A 17357-nucleotide genomic window follows, 5' to 3' on the forward strand; every position below is an offset into this window, starting at 1 on the left:
AATGAAGGGCGACTAAATTTTTCCTTTAACGGTTGAATTTTTGGGTCAATTGGTTTATTTAATATTTTGAAACCCTTTTTAAAATCTTTTTGTTTCTTTAATGTTTGAAATGGATATAATAAAGTGAATGATGAAGGATTAACTGAAGGAGGAGGTGGTACTGTCGTTGGAGGTTTTGGTATTGTAGGTGGTTTAATTTTATCTGCTTTGATTTTGGATGATGAAGTTTTGGAATTCATTCCTCCTTTCATTAATTCTGGATGTATTCTATTCATTTGTTTTAAATATGCTGTATATAAAGGTTTGATATACTTTCCTGCTTCGAGTTTATGTTGAAGGATGAATTCCAAAAGTTGATCTTCATTTAAAAGTCGGGCTGAATATGGTTTAACTAATGAATCATAAATTAAAGCTTGTGCATCATTTATGGTCTGAAGAACCTGGGCGTTTTGTTCCTTTTGCTTTTGCGGCTCAGGATTATATAAATTATATAATTCATCAATATCTTCTTCTGTTAATACTTTATTTTTGAAATCTTTCAACTGTTTAAGTTGTGATTTAGTTTTTCCCTTTGTATATTCATTATTTTTAATTTTGTCTTTAATTTCAGAAATTATTTTATCATGATATTTCAAAATTCATTTTTATAATATGGATAATAATATTCCATATCATCACCCGTTATATGTTATCATATTTTTGGAGATATGATTTTAAATCATAATAACTAAGAAAATTTTGATTAAGTACTAAATCATCAATTAAAATTTTTAAATCTGTGTTATTCATTTATATAAAAATAAAATAAATGTTTAAGGGTGCCCACCTCTTTGAATCATAGTATCAAAACCATTATTAACGGTTCCTTTTGTCTCTTCTGTGGCATTTCATTAAAAATAAAATTTTAAATTGTATTAAATAAATGGCATACAACATCCATTTTCACAACATACAGCCTTAGTGTGTGCTCCTGTTAATGCAGTCTTACCGATTGTTAAGCGAGTCATTGACCGTTTTTAAGTTGTAAATTAATATTCTGACCATCAAATATCACTTTATCATTTATTATATCCAAATATTTTTTAGGTGTTAATTGCTTATTTTGTCGTAAACTAACACCCTTCATTTTTTGTGCAATCTTTTTAAAATCACTTCCATCAATTGAACCGTTGAATGATGTATAACATTTAGGGCATAAAGCAACCATGTTATCACCTTGTTTCTCAATTGCTAAACCCAATAATTTTTTCTCATGTGCTTTTTCTTCAGCTTTATTCTTTAATTTAGGTTTAAATTTCTCATCAAAACAGAAGAAATCAAATGGTGCGAATTTGAAAATGTTTTTATCATAAAATTGTTTATCGGTTACAATTGCTTGAAATGCTTGAGTGTTAGGAAGATTTGGGTCGCCAGCAATAGCCCAATAAGATGAATCAGTATCACCTTCAATGAAATGAAAACGATTAACATCCATGCATTTATACATAAAATCATAAATGAAAACCAAATACCAGTATTTTGCGTTATCTAAAGTGAAGAATGCCTCTTGTAAACATGTATCACATCTATAAAATCTATCTTTGAGCATCACTTGATACGTATCTTCACCTATTTCTCTTATGTTTTTAAACTTATTTGACATACATGCAACGCGTGCCTTCTGTGCATTCATTATTTTAGTCTTTGCGTAATTTTGTGTATTCATTGCATCGTAACCATATGATCCATTAAGTGAAATTTTGCAAAATAAACTTTTTCCTTTATTTCCTTCTAATTCAGCCTTTTGTCTTTCGTTCATAAATTCGTTCGCAAATTCATTAAAACAGGTGTTTTTCGTAAATGTTAAAATTGATTGAATATCATCGATGATAAAATGAAATCTGTCTATTAGATACCAAAGATAATAAGAAGAAAATGGTTGATATTGGTTGTGTGTTGATGCTAACTGAGTTAATTTTCTCTGTTTCTGGTCAACTGGTAGATTGTTTGATTTCATGTAATCATACATAAAACTGCCAATTGTTTTTTCATCTGTGATAATATCTAAGTTTCTTATTATCGGTAAAAAGTTAATGTAATCATTAATGTATTTTTCATCAATGTGACCCTTTACTTCAGCCACGAATAAAGTATTTTTTTTCTTAATTATTCCCAGTGCTTTTGCTTTCTTTGTTGCTGTATCACAAATGATAACACCATTCAATCTTCCCGGCATATACATTTTATGGTCAGTATATTGAATGAAATCATGAGGATTAGATGAAAATGATGAAGGATATAATGAATTAAAGTCAACACCAACGAAATGAGTCATAATGTTGGTGGTGTCCTCATTTGATACAGTTTTAGTTTCTGGACTATATGAAAGTTTATTAATGTGCGTGATTCCTTTAAGATTTACTCTATGTTGAACATTTGATAGACCACCAGTAATTCCATTACGGAGAATGTGATAAGCTTCAACTGAATCTAAAGTCATTGGTAAATTATTTTTTAATGCATAATTTCTTAAATTGATTCTTAAACGTTGAACATCTTCATCTTTATTTGATTTTACGACATTGCAATAACAACACATTAACTGACAATTTTCTTTGGTGTGTGGTTTTTCATTATCGATTCTATCCAATGTTGGTTTATTTGCATATGTAAACGCTTTACCACACATTTTACATTTAGATGAAAGGATTAAATCGTGATAGTATTGAAAATCATCCATTGAAACATTATTTTTAGTATCCCTTTCTGCTTTTTCATCTTGTTTCTTATATGATTCAATTTTATATTTCCAATACTTTTTCGTTAATTCAAAACTTGATTCTATCTCTTCCTCAGGATATTTTTCATTAGGATTAAAGTCTTTATATGCTAAAGCGTAACGAATCATTGAAGCATTCGATGATAAAGAAAGATTATGAAGCATGTCAATTTTATAAACAAATGTTTCTTCAATAATTTTATCAATTGGGTCAATCATAATTTCAACATCTTTATTGCAATAATGAATAAAATATTCTAATCTATTCTTAAAGTTTTTAGCATCATTGAGATATATTTGATAATCACTATCTGATATAGTTTCTTGAGTTAATGCTGAATAAAATGAATCTTGAGTGAATGGTTCCACTTTATATAATTCTTCTTCGTAATTTTCCCACGTGATGAATTGATAGGGGAAAAAGGATTTAACACGTGATTTATTGTTTCCGAAATCTTGAGTGAATTGGTCTAATGTCCCACCCGCTATATAATTTCTGATGTCAATAAATCTCAATTCATATGGAGTGTTTGTTTTCTTTACAATGATTTGCTTAAATTGAGAAGAAGAACCCAGCATTGATTTTATTTTCCATTTTGCAGTATTTAAATCACGAAGAATTAAATTTAAATCAAACTTTCCCGAATTAAAACCTATGATATTCACTTTATTGAATTCCTCATCTAGAAGTTCTTTAAATGCTTCCTTCTGTTTTTCATTTAATGTATGGGACTTCATTAATTCTTCATATTGTTCAATATTTGATTTAGCAACTAATGAACATGTTGAAAATAAAAACTCAATCCAATCAGAAATAAAAGAATCACTTGAAGTTAAGCAAAAATTCCTTGTATACGTTTTATCGTTTAATTTAACCGTTGATGATACCATGAATGGTTTTAAGTAAGCGTTCAAAGTTGCACACTCAGAAAGTTGTAATTCTTCTTTAGTCTCTAATGTTTCGAAGTCAAAAGTAATATAATATCTTGTCGGTTGATAATATTCCTGCAAATTATGAGCTAATAACCACTGATATATCTTCTGTTTCGTAATATGTGGTGCATATGGTTGCTGTGTCTTTTGCAATTGAACGTCTTGAATTAATCTTCCATTATTTTCTTTACATTTCTCACAATGCTTTAAAAATCTTCTTTGGTTTTTCCTTTCTGGATCATCACGGATAGAATAAACTTCTTCTTTACAATATGGACAAACTCTATAGCCGGTGAGTGCTTCAACGTCTGTTATTCTGTCAGCGTGAAGTTTTCCACATGGACTCTGTGTTAATAAAATATTTATTGTTTCAAATTCTGGATCTATCATTATTGAATCCACTAATGGAAAGTCTACCTTATTTATGTCCACGTCTTCTGGTTGAGGATCACAATAATAGAAATCAATATTAACATTTAACATTCTCGCTAATCTCTCACTTTCTGATGAAATGTCAAACCCTTCATATGCATCTATTGCTTCATTTAAATAGCTTCTACGAGTTTTAGGATTAACACCATCAGGAATGTTATAGAAGCGTTTAAATAACCTTCTACCTTCTGCTCTAATTTGATTATCATTCATTTTAGCGGTTCCGTTTTTGTTCATTTATGTAAGAATAAAAAATTAAAAAATAAAGTTTATTTTTTAAAGCCCATAAAATGAATTAAGAACACATAAATTTTTATCATCTGCGACGTGACGAATACATTTTAATTTACTCAAGAATGCGTACCCGGATACATTAAATCTAATTCCTGTCTTATTTAATTTCACAACTTTGAAAAGGAATGTATGAATAGCTATAAAATGATGAGAAGATGTTTTATGGGTTGCTTCCATTTTTTCTGAAATAAATGAATAAATATAATGTTTATAAGTTTTCATATCTTTTATGTTCTTAATAACGAATGGTATAGACCTTTCAACTTCATCTTCCTTCGGTGCTGTTCTTTCATATGAAACATTATTGGTATCTTCAATAATGAAACCACAATCACATAAAATTTTATATGTTCCAATGGTTTCTTTTGATATTTTATCTAATAAATCAAAAACTTTATCAACACCCGTGCATTTATTTAAATAATAATTTGTGTAAATATCATGATCTTCTTTCTTAATCGTATTAGTTGCATATGTCACGTTTTTAAGAGCTTTTTTGAATTTCTCAGAATCGAGAGGGGGTGAAAGTAAGATACAAGGGTATTTTTCATTATCAATAAATTGTAACTTATGTTTACGTATAAATTTAGTACCTTCTTCTGAAAGTGTTTCATCTATTTCGCCATCTAATAAATTTTGTGTTGATTCTGAGACATAATTTTTATATCTTTCTTCATGAGATTTCTGAACTTCTGATTCTGAAGCTGGGATATTCATTAAACCCTCTACTTCATTTTCAACTTCTCTTAATTCCTTAATTTTTTCATCTATTTCATCTCTTATTTTTTCCAGTTTTTCAATTTCATTGTATTCATCATATTTAATCCGTTCTTCATAATATTCAGGGAAAACATCAGGTTCTTTAGGTTTTTCTTCTTTAGATGTGGGATATAAGAAATTTATAACATCATCTTTATTCATTTTTCCATCATAATCAAACTCATTTAAAAACTCCGCGAATTTTTGACAATTTCTTAAATAATATTTATCAACCTCATAACCCGCCTCCTCTAATATATCCTTTATTTCCTCGTTTGTGAATCCTAATTTTTTCACGTCGTTAGTCTTGACACTCATTTCATACAAAATAAAAATAAATTATTCAAAAATGTAAGACATGAATTTTTAAAGTTTATTTTTTATTTCATTATGGTAGTGAATCTTTCATTCATGAAAATAATTATATCTAATTTCTTTTACTCGTTTATGACTCCATTGATTCCATTCAGGATTTAAACAATGTTTAATTAATCGCGGAATATCTGACATCATCTATATATAGCTTCTTTTATAAAAGATGAAAAATAAATTATTTTAAAATTAATGTTAATTTTTTAATGTGTTTATGTTTGGGCTGAGTGTAAATGTCTTACAATTTTGAAAATTTTTTAAATCTTGATTTATTCAAAAACGTAAGAATAAAAACCGTAAGAATCATACATTTTTTACTTCATATGTTAAAAAAATGATATAAAATCGCTCGATATTGTATGAATTCTTACGTTTACAAAAAAAGTCACACACCCCTTCCACATATACTACTTTCAAAATTGAGTGCAAGATTATCATCATAACTTAATAATTTTGTAGCATTTTTCTAAATATGCTACAAAATTATCATTCTCAATTGAATGATGAATCGAAAGAATTTTGTAGCGTACGATTATTTTCCCTTGAAAAATAAATTAAAAATTTTTGTATATTTAATCATACTATTTATATAGCATCCTAATTTACTAAAAATAAAAAGATGATAGAAAATATTCAAAAAACTTGATGGCTTTAGATAGTCTTTTCGAGGAGTAACTTTTTCAGTGAATCGTCGAACGCTATCCACTCTCATAACATGTCCTCTTAATGTCCAAGGATATGCAACTTTTATCCCCATATTCATTGATCTTCCAAAATTTCAATATCAAATTAGGCTTCAAAGTTCCTAAAACTTTAGCCATGAATAGGATGTCAATCTTAAAGTCATTTCCTACCTCCTTCATACATGAAATTAAGAATAAAAGTTAATTTTTTAAAGTTTTTTAGTGATAATTTTTCAATGGAAAATAATCGTATGCTACAAAATTTTCGATTACTGATCGGGTGAGAATTTTGATTTTGGTGCAAAAAAGGAAGACAAGCTATTAACAAATCATTTACTGTTGTTCATCAAAAGAAGAAAACTTTGATAACAACTAATGACGATAAAATCAAGCTATCTTTTAATATTTTAAATTGATAAGACATTCAAAATATTTGAATGGTTTAAAATATTTTCTTTTAATTTCTATAAGATATTATCATGATTATATAATAAAATTTAAATTTTTATTCAAAAAGGCAATATTTCAAACTTTTAATTTCAAAAATCTTAATTCTGCAATAAGTGTATTTAATTGTAGCAAATTTAATGATCCTTCGTCATGCTTAGCAATTTGGAACTCATAAATTAATGATTTCTTCAAGTAAAATTCTGCATTATTTCAAAAGTCAATAATTCTCTAGTAACTTTTCTTCAAACCCTAACCATTATATTATAGGTATAATGGAGAATAATTGCAAAGAAAGATAGCCGAATTTACTGGGTAGTTCTTGTGATGCGAAATAATTGCAAATTAACACCTAGTTTTAACAGCATCAATCTCTTTTTGCTCTCATTTAAATGCATCCGCACACTTTAATTTTGAAATATAAGAGTTTTGGAAATTATCAAATTTATCTGCTCAAATACTATAGATCTTCATAAGTGTTAATAGAATCATTAGCCTTACATATAGTGTTTAATATAATGATGCACATTATACTGGGATTCATTCCTTATTCATCTAGTTATTATAAGATTTACAACCCCATGAAAATTTAAAATTTTGTCAAAAATAGTGAATGTACCTTTGTATAATTTCTAAACTCATAATCTTATTCTTTAAATTTATTACTATATGTGGTAAAGGATTATTAGTTTTGAAGAATGACCTATCGGTTACACAATTTAAAATTGTGTGAGATTTTATTTTTCAATAGAGTTAAATTAAAAAATTGAGAGTTCTTTGGTCAAAATAGATTTTTTAGTATTTTTATGCTTAGCAACGCAAGCTCATTCGCAAAGAACTTTGCCCTTCCAAACCCATCATATGGTAGTCGCCGTCCCATCAACATTAACTCAATTAATCAGCAATTGATTCAATCTCAATACGGAGTTCGTGGACATCTCAACACAATTGCTGATCAATTTATGAAACGCATTAGATCAGGCGAGAAAATGCCATTCAAGGATCTCATTCAGTGCAGTATCGGTAATCCTTTTGCTGTCGGAAAATCTCCACTTTCATTTACAAGACAAGTTGTTGCCTGCATTGAAGATAGATCATTACTCAACTTACCACAAATGCCCGCCGAAGTTAAAGATCGCGTAAATGTTATCCTTAACTCAATGGCATGCGAATTTGGCGGTTACACAAAATCCGCTGGTATTGACATTGTTAGACAACATGTTGCAGAATTCATCAACAAGAGAGATGGATATCCAACAAAACCAGATGATATTTTCTTATCTTCTGGTGTAATTGATGCAATTGTCTTCCTTTTGACATTACTTATCAATAACGACAACGTTGGTATCATGATGCCATTCCCAACATACCCAATCTATGCAAGTGAAACCATTTTAAGACACGGAAAAGTTGTTCCTTTCTATCTTAAAGAATCTGATGATTGGTCCATCGATTTATTCGATCTCCAGCAATCATATACAGAAGCTACAAAGCAGGGAATCGATATTCGTGCAATGGTTATTGTAAATCCTTGCAATCCAACAGGTCGTGTTCTTTCTGCTCAAGATATGCGTACAATCATCGAGTTCTGCGATCAAAACAAGATCTGCATCATCGCTGATGAAGTTTACCAAGACTGTGTTTACAATTCAGCCAAACCATTCATATCCTTCAAGAAGATGGTTTCACAAGTGAAGTCTGATGTCCAATTAATTTCCCTCCACTCAATTTCCAAGGGATTCATGGGTGAATGCGGCCACAGAGGCGGATACATGGAATTATATCATTTTCCAATTGATGTCAAGGAGCAGATCTCAAAGATGTCCACATATTCGCTTTGTCCAAACACTGTTGGCCAAGTTATCCTTGATACAATGGTTCATCCACCAGAATCTGATGAATGCAAGTCAATTTGGGACCAACAGAAGGCCAGTTACATCGAGAACCTCAAAGTCAAGTCAGAGGAACTCTATGAGTGCTTGAATAAGTTACCAGGTATCTCTACAAAGAAGGCTGACGGTGGATGGTACTTATTCCCATCTCTTAAGTTACCTCTCAAGGCTTTGGAAGCAGCAAAGAGCTGCAGAATTGGCCGCAAAGTTCAACCACCTGATTTCTTCTGGTGCCTCAAGTTACTTGAAGAAACTGGTGTCCAAATGAACCCAGGATCTGGTTTCGGACAAGTTCCAGGAACATCACACTTCAGATCAACATTCCTTGCTGAAGGAAAGATGTTCGATGAAGCTTTAGAAAGAATCACTGAATTCCAGAATAATTTCATGAAGAAATATGATTAAATTTTGTTTTTTGATTTAAATAAATTGATATCTATATAATATTTAACTATATTACAAAGAACAATTATTCAAACAAAGATCTCGGTTTTGGCAATACTTTTGGAAAATGAAGAGAGGTTTTTCCAACATTATCATTTTCATCGAAATTTGCACCATATGAAAGAAAAACTTCGATTATTTCTTTAGAATTTCTTTCTGATGCAAGATGAAGAGCAATTTTTCCATCAGACATTTTACAACAAAAAAACAAAGATTTCGATTATGCTAAATTGTTGCATGCTAAGTTCGGTCAACAATAGAAATTGAGTGGAAATTAATCGTCGAGGAAGTACGATTATGTAAAGTAAAAAATGTTGTGGGATTTTTAATATTATATATTATTTTATAATAAAATTTTTTGAGTCATTTTAAGAAGCACATATAATTTTTTGAATTTAAAAATTAAAGTAGTGTCAAACGAATTTATCACTTAATTTAATACTCAGATTTCTTAAAATTAATGAAAAAAAGGTTTTCTGAGAACTTTTGAGAATGGTTTTCAAATTCCATTATTGAAAATATATAGGTATTGTATGAAATTCAAACTCTATATTTATTAAAATTCTAAATTTTTAATAAAATAACTTTTCAGAGGAATATGATTTTGAATGGTTGATTAATAAGTATAAAAATGTCTACGATTTTAAGGAGGGAATTGTTCCTTATGAGGTATACATCATAACTATATACCTCATAAGGAACAATTCCCTCTTGATAGCTGGGAAACTTTCTCTGAATAACTTATCATTTGGAGAAAGTTTCCCAGCTATCTATTAGAAACTAAAGGCTGTGAGGCACTAATATATAATCAGTGCCTCATAGCCTTTAGTTTCTTATTAAAAACGAGAAAACTTGTTCGAAATGATAAACAATTTCGAACAAGTTTTCTCGTTTTAAGGAGGGAATTGTTCCTTATGAGGTATACATCATAACTATATACCTCATAAGGAACAATTCCCTCTTGATATCCTGGATATTTTTGAATATATTTTTTTAATTAAAGTTCTCAAAAGTATTATCAAAAGTGATTTTTTAAAAATATCTCCAATTAATTAACTAATTAAAAGTATTATATTTTTAAAATTAAATAGTTTTTCAATTTTTTTGAAGGAATTGAGATACTTCCCACGACAATAAAATTGAGAGGTTTACATTATGACTGATCTTCGCATGCAACAAAATGACTTTCTGTAATCTTTGTATATACATATTCCACCAATTTATATATATATAAAAATGGTGAATTTGATTTTTGACAAAAAATGTCATAGATCAAAAATACAACACATTAATCATGTTAAAAAGTCTTTAGTGTTTCATTGCATCAATTTCTAGTTGTGTTTCAATAAACGGAAATCAAATTGAATCCAGTCGTAAGACGGCAAACCCAAATTTTAGCTAAAAGTGACAGGGGAAAAAAACGTTTAGTATTAAAAAAAAAGACCGATGAGAGCTTCGTTCGAAATATAGAGGGAACTGAGAATGCGCAACCATTCTCAGGGAATATTGGATGCTATTCCCGTTCCCTCTGTATGGAAAATTGAGGTTTTCAAAGGGAGTTAAAATAATATCAAATTTATACTAATTTACTTCAAAATACAAAAGTATTTGACAGCTAAAATTAGTTACTTTAGCAAGCCTATCAATACCCTTTTACGATTATTGCTACTTTTTCGAAATAAAAGTAAAAACAAATTTATACTAATTTACTTCAAAATACAAAAGTATTTGACAGCTAAAATTAGTTACTTTAGCAAGCCTATCAATACCCTTTTACGATTATTGTTACTTTTTCGAAATAAAAGTAAAAACAAATTTATACTAATTTACTTCAAAATACAAAAGTATTTGACAGCTAAAATTAGTTACTTTAGCAAGCCTATCAATACCCTTTTACGATTATTGCTACTTTTTCGAAATAAAATAAATTTATTATCAAAAACCTTTTTTTTCTTAGTAAAAATAAACGAAATTTTTTACCTTATGAACTTTTGATGGAAATATGCAAATTTAAAATAATAAAGAAAGCCGCGAGCGAAGCGATCGGCTTAGTTCGAAGATTTTGATTCAAATCTTTGCTGATCTGTAATTCGCGGAAGCCGCGAGCGAATCGAGCGGCTTAGGTCTAAGATTTTGATTCAAATCTTTGCTTATATTCCTTAAATTCTTTATGAAACTCGCAACAGTTCCATAAAAAATTTTAAATTCTAAACTGTCGAAATTACCGATCGGTAATCACACCCTTCACGGGTGTGTCACTTTTAGCTAAAATTACCCCTACTCAATATTTATTGTATTTCAGGAAAAAAGGTTCTTTCTTTCAAATTTTAGTGATCGAAATTTTTTTTGATGCAAAAGAAATTTTTGTATTTTTAAGAGAGTTATTTAATAATAGCATTTATTAATTTATTTAAGAGAAATGATCGTTACTTTTCACGAAATTTTTGTAAGGAGAACAAAAAAAATTGAATTGAATACAAAATAATCGTTAATTTTAGAATACATAAATTTTCAATGTTCTCTATTTTCCTCTGTCTCTCAGTAAGTGATTACGTCGAGCTTGACCAAAATGATTCTGTGTTAACTGATCTTGGTTGTACAAGTTTCGTTTCACTTCTAAATACTGCGTATTACTATCATGAAGGATCAGCTTCAGAAAATTTATGTATTCAAGTTCGTGGCGGTGCAGTTTTCAAAGGAGAAGAACTTCAAATCACTTACTATGATGAAACTAATGGTATTTCAAATACTGACAGTGGCTTTGCAGTTTTCTTCGGACCTACAGCTAAAAACATAATCAAGGTATCTCCAGTGAACCCGCAAGGTATCGGAATTTATACAATTTACTTCACATTAAAAAAAGGAATTCTTACTTATCTTTCAAATAGCAAATCAATCAATGTCAACATCCTTTCAAAGTCCGATGGTGCATATTTTTATCATTTTTCCAACAATCGTACTGCAGATGTATCCATTTCTTTAAGTAATTGGGTTGTTGCAACTTTTAACACTTATGAAGTTGAAGACGGCTTCCATACTACCGCATCATACTATAGTACGTTCATTACTGCAGTATGTATTGTATCCGGCATCGGAAAATTCGCGAAAGTTAGAATAGATACTAATTCTGAAGATTGGGTGAACCCATTTGATGGATATTTCATTACTGATCTTCCACAAAGAATTACTGAATCGCAATTGAAGCAATTTGGAATAAGTTATTGGTTATATATTATTATATTTGTTTGTTGTGTCATTATTATTGCTTCTTTACTCACTATTATCATTTTATGCTGCAGAAAGAGGAAAGTGGCAGCTGAAAACGAGGAAGAAGAAGATCGAAGAGACATACAGCCAAATAGTGGCCTTATGTACCTTCCAGATAGAATTACTGCAGCGTTTCAGCCTGGATTTCCTGACCAGGACGTTGTTGTCCCGGATGAAACGAAAAATGAACAATATATTCAATATCCTGAACCAATTCCTTCTCCAAACGTGGAGCCAAAGAATTTCGATGATGCACAGCCTTGTGTCAACCCTTATCAATAGAGTATTATATGTTTTTTATATAAATTATTTGTTTGTATTTTATTTCTATCAAAAATAACTTTCTTTTTTGAATTAGAATGTCCTGGACATTTATGAAATGAGTTTTGAGAAAAAAAATTAAAAAAAATAATTTCAAGACATTTTTTAAATATAAATACAAAAAGGATGATGTACAAATTAATGTGAATGTAATTCATCCAATACAAATATAGATTAAAACATTTGAATAAAATTTTTGTAAAAAACAGCAAAAATATGTAATCTTATTCTTCAGAATCGCTATATTCGTAATCACTAGCAGGGCACCAGTAAATTCTAGGTTCGCATGAGGTTTTATTGAACGTTTTTTGTACAGTGTTCGAAACTTGGAAACTTTCTGCTATAAGATCGTTGTGTTTAGCAAATCTGTCGATTTCGTTTTCTGAAATAAATTCTGCTTCTTGATAATTCAAATTTTCGCATAAATCCAAAAATCGTTGAGCATTTTCTGGGGTTCTATACATAGCATAGCATTTAAGCTCCTTTGGTATAAATAGCATAGCTCTAAGTGGTCCAATAGCTTCAAGTCTACTACGAATTTCTAAAATATTTGGAGATTCGGGAACTTTAAATGAAATTGATGAAGTTGGAACTACAGGTTTTTCTGATTCAGGTGTTTCAATACTTCTCCAGAATTGATAAACTCGATCTACAAGTTCATGCTTTTTTCCGGCAGAAGGAAGGCCAACAGAAGTCAAAACGCTCTGTAATTCGCTAACATTATATTTTCTGAGTTGATCTTTGGTAAGATTATCACTCGCAAGCATATATTGTGCCTGGCTCATTCTTTTTCTATTTTTCTGTTCTAAATAATTTACAAAATTGTCGACGATTATTTTTAGTTCAAACCACATGAAAATCATATCATCATATCATGTGTATGTTAAACATGATTACTTTTTGACAGTATACTAAAAATCTCTGACATCTCAAACTTATCTTCTCAAGATGGGGACGCTGTTATCCCCAATGGGGACAAAACGACATGCTTATACCCAGAATATATGATTAGTTTATACATGGCACGATTGAGGTAAAATATTTCTGCAACCAAGATCTCCACTGGAGGAGCTGACTATTAAACATTTTAGGCCTAGCATGCCATGTATAGATTGTTTGCATTTATATTGTTATATAAATGAATCGCTCATAAAAATATAAAATTAAAATTGGGGTCCAGAAAAGTATAACTTAAGCGGAATTGTCTCACTGTTGTGGACAAAATCTCACAGAAGATAGTTAAATTAGAAAATTCAGAAAATATCAACAAATCTCAAAAATTGATACTTTTATAGAATAGATCAATCAAATATTGGTATTAGTAAGATAAGTTTAAAACAGACATTTGTTATTTTGATTTTTTGACTCAAATATGAATTTGATATTTCCATATTTTACATATTTTATCAAATGTTGAAGTGATGAATATAAATTAATTCATATGTTGATATTTTCTTCATAATCCCTGTATCACGAAGAGTTGTGCATCCAAAATTTCAATCAACTAAAAAGTGCCAAGAAGTGCCACCACTCTCAATTTTGAGTTTTATGGACAAAAAATATGGGAAAATAAATTCTTAGTATATCATAGATTCTAAATGTGTGTTCAAATTTGATTTTTAATTTTACGTAAACTATTCAAAAAGGAACTTTAATAATCTGACATTCTCACTTTTCGAGAATCTACATGTAATAACAAATATAATTTTCGTAAAAAGAAGCAAAAATAATTGAAAGGAAATAGCTAATTTTTGCCATTTCTTCAGAAATTTGGGCATATGAGTTAATGGAAGTTTCGTACGGAGACAATACTAAATTATTGATTAAAAAGAAGGGGAATGCGTGCAAACGCTAACACATGAAACCTCGTGAGAGGAAAACTTCAAATCGCAAAAAAAAAATCAAAATTTATTCTTTATATCATCAGAACGCAATGTTCCAATTAATAAGTTGCCATTCACTATTCGAAATAGACCGATTTCATTATAAATTCTTACGCTTCCCTTAATAAAGATATTCCGAATAGTCAACAATCGCTCATTGTTGATGAGTCACATATTAACCCTTCATCAACAAGCTATTACATTATAAATGCTTTAATAGATTTCTTAATAAATTCTCATTCTAAACATGATGAATTTTATAAATGATAATATATTTGCATTAATACTGTATGTCATAATTCTTTTATTAAAAATGGCTTAAATGATGAATTAAAATTCATAATTAATTATCTTTTATATATTGGATTTAATAAATAAACCAAGGTATGCATGCAAAATCAAGCATAATTGTATGTAAAATTTATGAAATTCTTTAAATACTTAAATTCGTTATTGATTTTTTAAAAAACTGAACAGCTATCCATGAGTAACATGGTATCTGTGTATGCCATATTACTTATATATACTATAATATTGGCACTATCTAGATTTCTTTACTTAGACCGAGTTAAAATTTCAATGGATTCTATGTATTTAAAGTATTTAATGCGTAATTTATTATATAAGCAACTACTGAATGCTTTTTCTTTTGCTTTTTTCACTATTTTGCATTTAACATGTGAATTTCATATCTAAATCTGGTGAAGCTGAGGGTAGTACAAGTCTGAGTTAGGTATTTACTATCACCTACTAGATTCATGTTTAACAGTTAAGTACCAAGCCATTTACTTCAATATACAGAGTGGAGGCACTTCTAAGTGCCAAAAATATCAATCTTATTAATTGAGCACAGAAAAGTCGTAACCAAAAAATTCTTTTGATAATATGTATTGCTTCGAGAATCTGGGTTCTATGATCGGGAATACTCTTGTCATTTTTAGACAAACCGTCAATAAATTCGCATAAAAATATTTACATATTTGTATCAAATTAATGAAAAAGATTTCGGAATTTTTCATTGTCTGGCAAAGGTGACATTCAATATGGAAAATAATGATATTTTAACGATAATCCTGACACAATTTTCCATGTTGACGTTTATTATCTCATTTATAAACCCTTATAATTTTGTTTGGCTCTATTTAAACAGTTTTTCACCAAATTATCAAAATACAATTACACGAACAGATTGGTTTTTCAATTTAGGATATTCAAAAATCAATTATTCGGTTACAAGAATCGATCCATCGCGATATCATAAAGGAAGATTAATCAAAGATGAAAATAATCTTCCAAGTTCATTTGTTCACAATATTTTTTTTCTCAAATCAATTGTATACATTGTTCGAGATGCATATTTATCTCCGCAACCAGCTATAAGAGATACCAGAATTAGAACTTTTTGTGAGGAAGATCCAAAACAACTGACACAAAAAACTACAGTCGGAACTTATGATGTCGGTGTATATTACACCCAAATTATATATCAATGGGGTCATTTAATCCATGATTTCTTTTGTGCGATGATGCACGTACCGCAGGAAGTGTATGACAAAGAATTTTACATTTGTACAAGTCCATCTGGTTATAACCTGATCACAGATTATCTCGAATACTTCAAAATGGATAAAAATGTCCATGTTTTAGATATTGATTTGAATACTCAACAAATTTTTGTCAAAAAGCTATATATTTTGTCAACATTACACTTTGCGCATGAGTATACTGTTGGAGGAATTATTAAACTCAGAGAATTAGTATTCAAAGTATTTAATTTGAAAGATGTGAAGCCATATAAGTATAGTATTATAAACAGACCAGGTATGTCAAGAAAAATTCATAATATTAATGAGCTTTTGGCTGCTCTTTCCAAAGAATGTCCTCCGAAATCCGAAAAGTGGCAAATAGAAGATTGGGACTTCAAAGATATCAATAAAACCGTTAAAACGTGGTCCACGTTAAAAGTTGTTTGTCATCCAAGTGGATCTGGATATTATAATTGCATCTTCATGCAGGAGAATACAGGATACCTCTCTATGATGTCCAAACAAAAAGATTACCCAAAATTTTCACTTAGCGGCGATTTCAAACATGTATATTGTTGGAATTACTCATTTTAACATGCAACATTACTTTATCGATCCAATTCCATGCGATATTCCAAGAATGGTAGCTGGCTGTAAAGTGTTGTTTGAACTTATGGAAAAAGGAACTTGTAGTGATTCACATTTCCAAATTCCGATTGATATCGAGCAAGCAAAAAATACTCCTGATATTGAGTTTTTTGAGCTTACTAAAATATTTAGAAGAACTGTTTTATAATTAATTATATTTTGTTTATTTTGTAAACATGTTAATTTTGTTTGTTCTTGTTTAAATCAAACGGCTTTTTATTCAGACTTTTCTGTTCTTTTCTACTTCAAATAGCGAAAAAGCTGAAATTTGCATCAATTCCAACATTTATTCATTATTACCGATATTTTTATGGTATGTAAACTGTCATACTTCTCCATACTAAATCAATAACTGATCACTTCATAGTATTTAAGCAAATTAATTGAATATTTTTAATAATACTATGTTTCAATTGATCAAACTCAGTATGTTATATATCATATGATGCTAACAACTATGCACTTATTTTATCTGAAAAATATCAATAACATAAAGATTTTCAATAAGATTTTTTAAAAAATCGTCGTTTTTCATTAAAAAAAATTTAAACTACGAAATATTGTATATTTAATACTTGTTATTTAAATTACATTTCGTTTTCCAATTCAATGATCTCAAATTTTTGAAATAAATTGAATGCGTTCATATGGTTTAACGATTCTTTTGAATTTTGTCACATTTCCTAGACCAGAAATAC

General features: G+C 29.3%; 5 protein-coding genes and 1 pseudogene across 6 annotated transcripts, besides 6 other annotated features; 2 read left to right on the plus strand and 4 right to left on the minus strand.

The window, feature by feature from the left end:
* Positions 1–5461: part of a mobile genetic element that runs on past the window's edge.
* Positions 915–1486, minus strand: TVAGG3_0099950 (annotated as a pseudogene). The gene has a single exon. A coding segment is annotated over exon 1 (572 nt).
* TVAGG3_0099960 (DNA/RNA polymerase superfamily) lies at positions 2884–4360 on the minus strand (the record flags this gene model as incomplete). The annotated part of the gene is made up of 1 exon (XM_051222763.1): positions 2884–4360. A coding segment is annotated over one exon (1477 nt), but the record flags the coding sequence as incomplete, so codon positions are not given.
* Positions 5462–5959: 498 nt separating the features above from the next.
* Positions 5960–5994: a mobile genetic element.
* Positions 5995–6518: 524 nt separating this feature from the next.
* Positions 6519–7301: a mobile genetic element.
* Positions 7302–7484: 183 nt separating this feature from the next.
* TVAGG3_0100000 (alanine aminotransferase family) lies at positions 7485–8975 on the plus strand (the record flags this gene model as incomplete). The annotated part of the gene is made up of 1 exon (XM_001318359.1): positions 7485–8975. One exon carries the CDS (start codon positions 7485–7487, stop codon positions 8973–8975), a length of 1491 nt encoding a protein of 496 aa, XP_001318394.1.
* A 64-nt stretch (positions 8976–9039) lies between these two features.
* On the minus strand, positions 9040–9207 carry TVAGG3_0100010 (Ankyrin repeat family; the record flags this gene model as incomplete). Its single annotated transcript, XM_001318360.1, has 1 exon — positions 9040–9207. The coding sequence occupies one exon, from the start codon at positions 9205–9207 to the stop codon at positions 9040–9042; it is 168 nt and encodes a 55-aa protein (XP_001318395.1).
* Positions 9208–10394: 1187 nt separating this feature from the next.
* Positions 10395–10424: a terminal%2Cinverted (terminal inverted repeat of MuDR-3_TvMULE3 transposon ID:TVAGG3_0100020).
* Positions 10395–11297: a mobile genetic element.
* Positions 11268–11297: a terminal%2Cinverted (terminal inverted repeat of MuDR-3_TvMULE3 transposon ID:TVAGG3_0100020).
* Positions 11298–11528: 231 nt separating this feature from the next.
* On the plus strand, positions 11529–12563 carry TVAGG3_0100030 (uncharacterized protein; the record flags this gene model as incomplete). The annotated part of the gene is made up of 1 exon (XM_001318361.1): positions 11529–12563. One exon carries the CDS (start codon positions 11529–11531, stop codon positions 12561–12563), a length of 1035 nt encoding a protein of 344 aa, XP_001318396.1.
* A 125-nt stretch (positions 12564–12688) lies between these two features.
* On the minus strand, positions 12689–13393 carry TVAGG3_0100040 (SAP domain family; the record flags this gene model as incomplete). Its single annotated transcript, XM_001318362.1, has 1 exon — positions 12827–13387. The coding sequence occupies one exon, from the start codon at positions 13385–13387 to the stop codon at positions 12827–12829; it is 561 nt and encodes a 186-aa protein (XP_001318397.1).
* Between the last annotated feature and the right edge of the window lie 3964 nt (positions 13394–17357).

This window comes from Trichomonas vaginalis, chromosome IV (genome assembly GCF_026262505.1).
Source record: "Trichomonas vaginalis G3 chromosome IV, whole genome shotgun sequence".
Classification (NCBI taxonomy): domain Eukaryota; phylum Parabasalia; order Trichomonadida; family Trichomonadidae; genus Trichomonas; species Trichomonas vaginalis.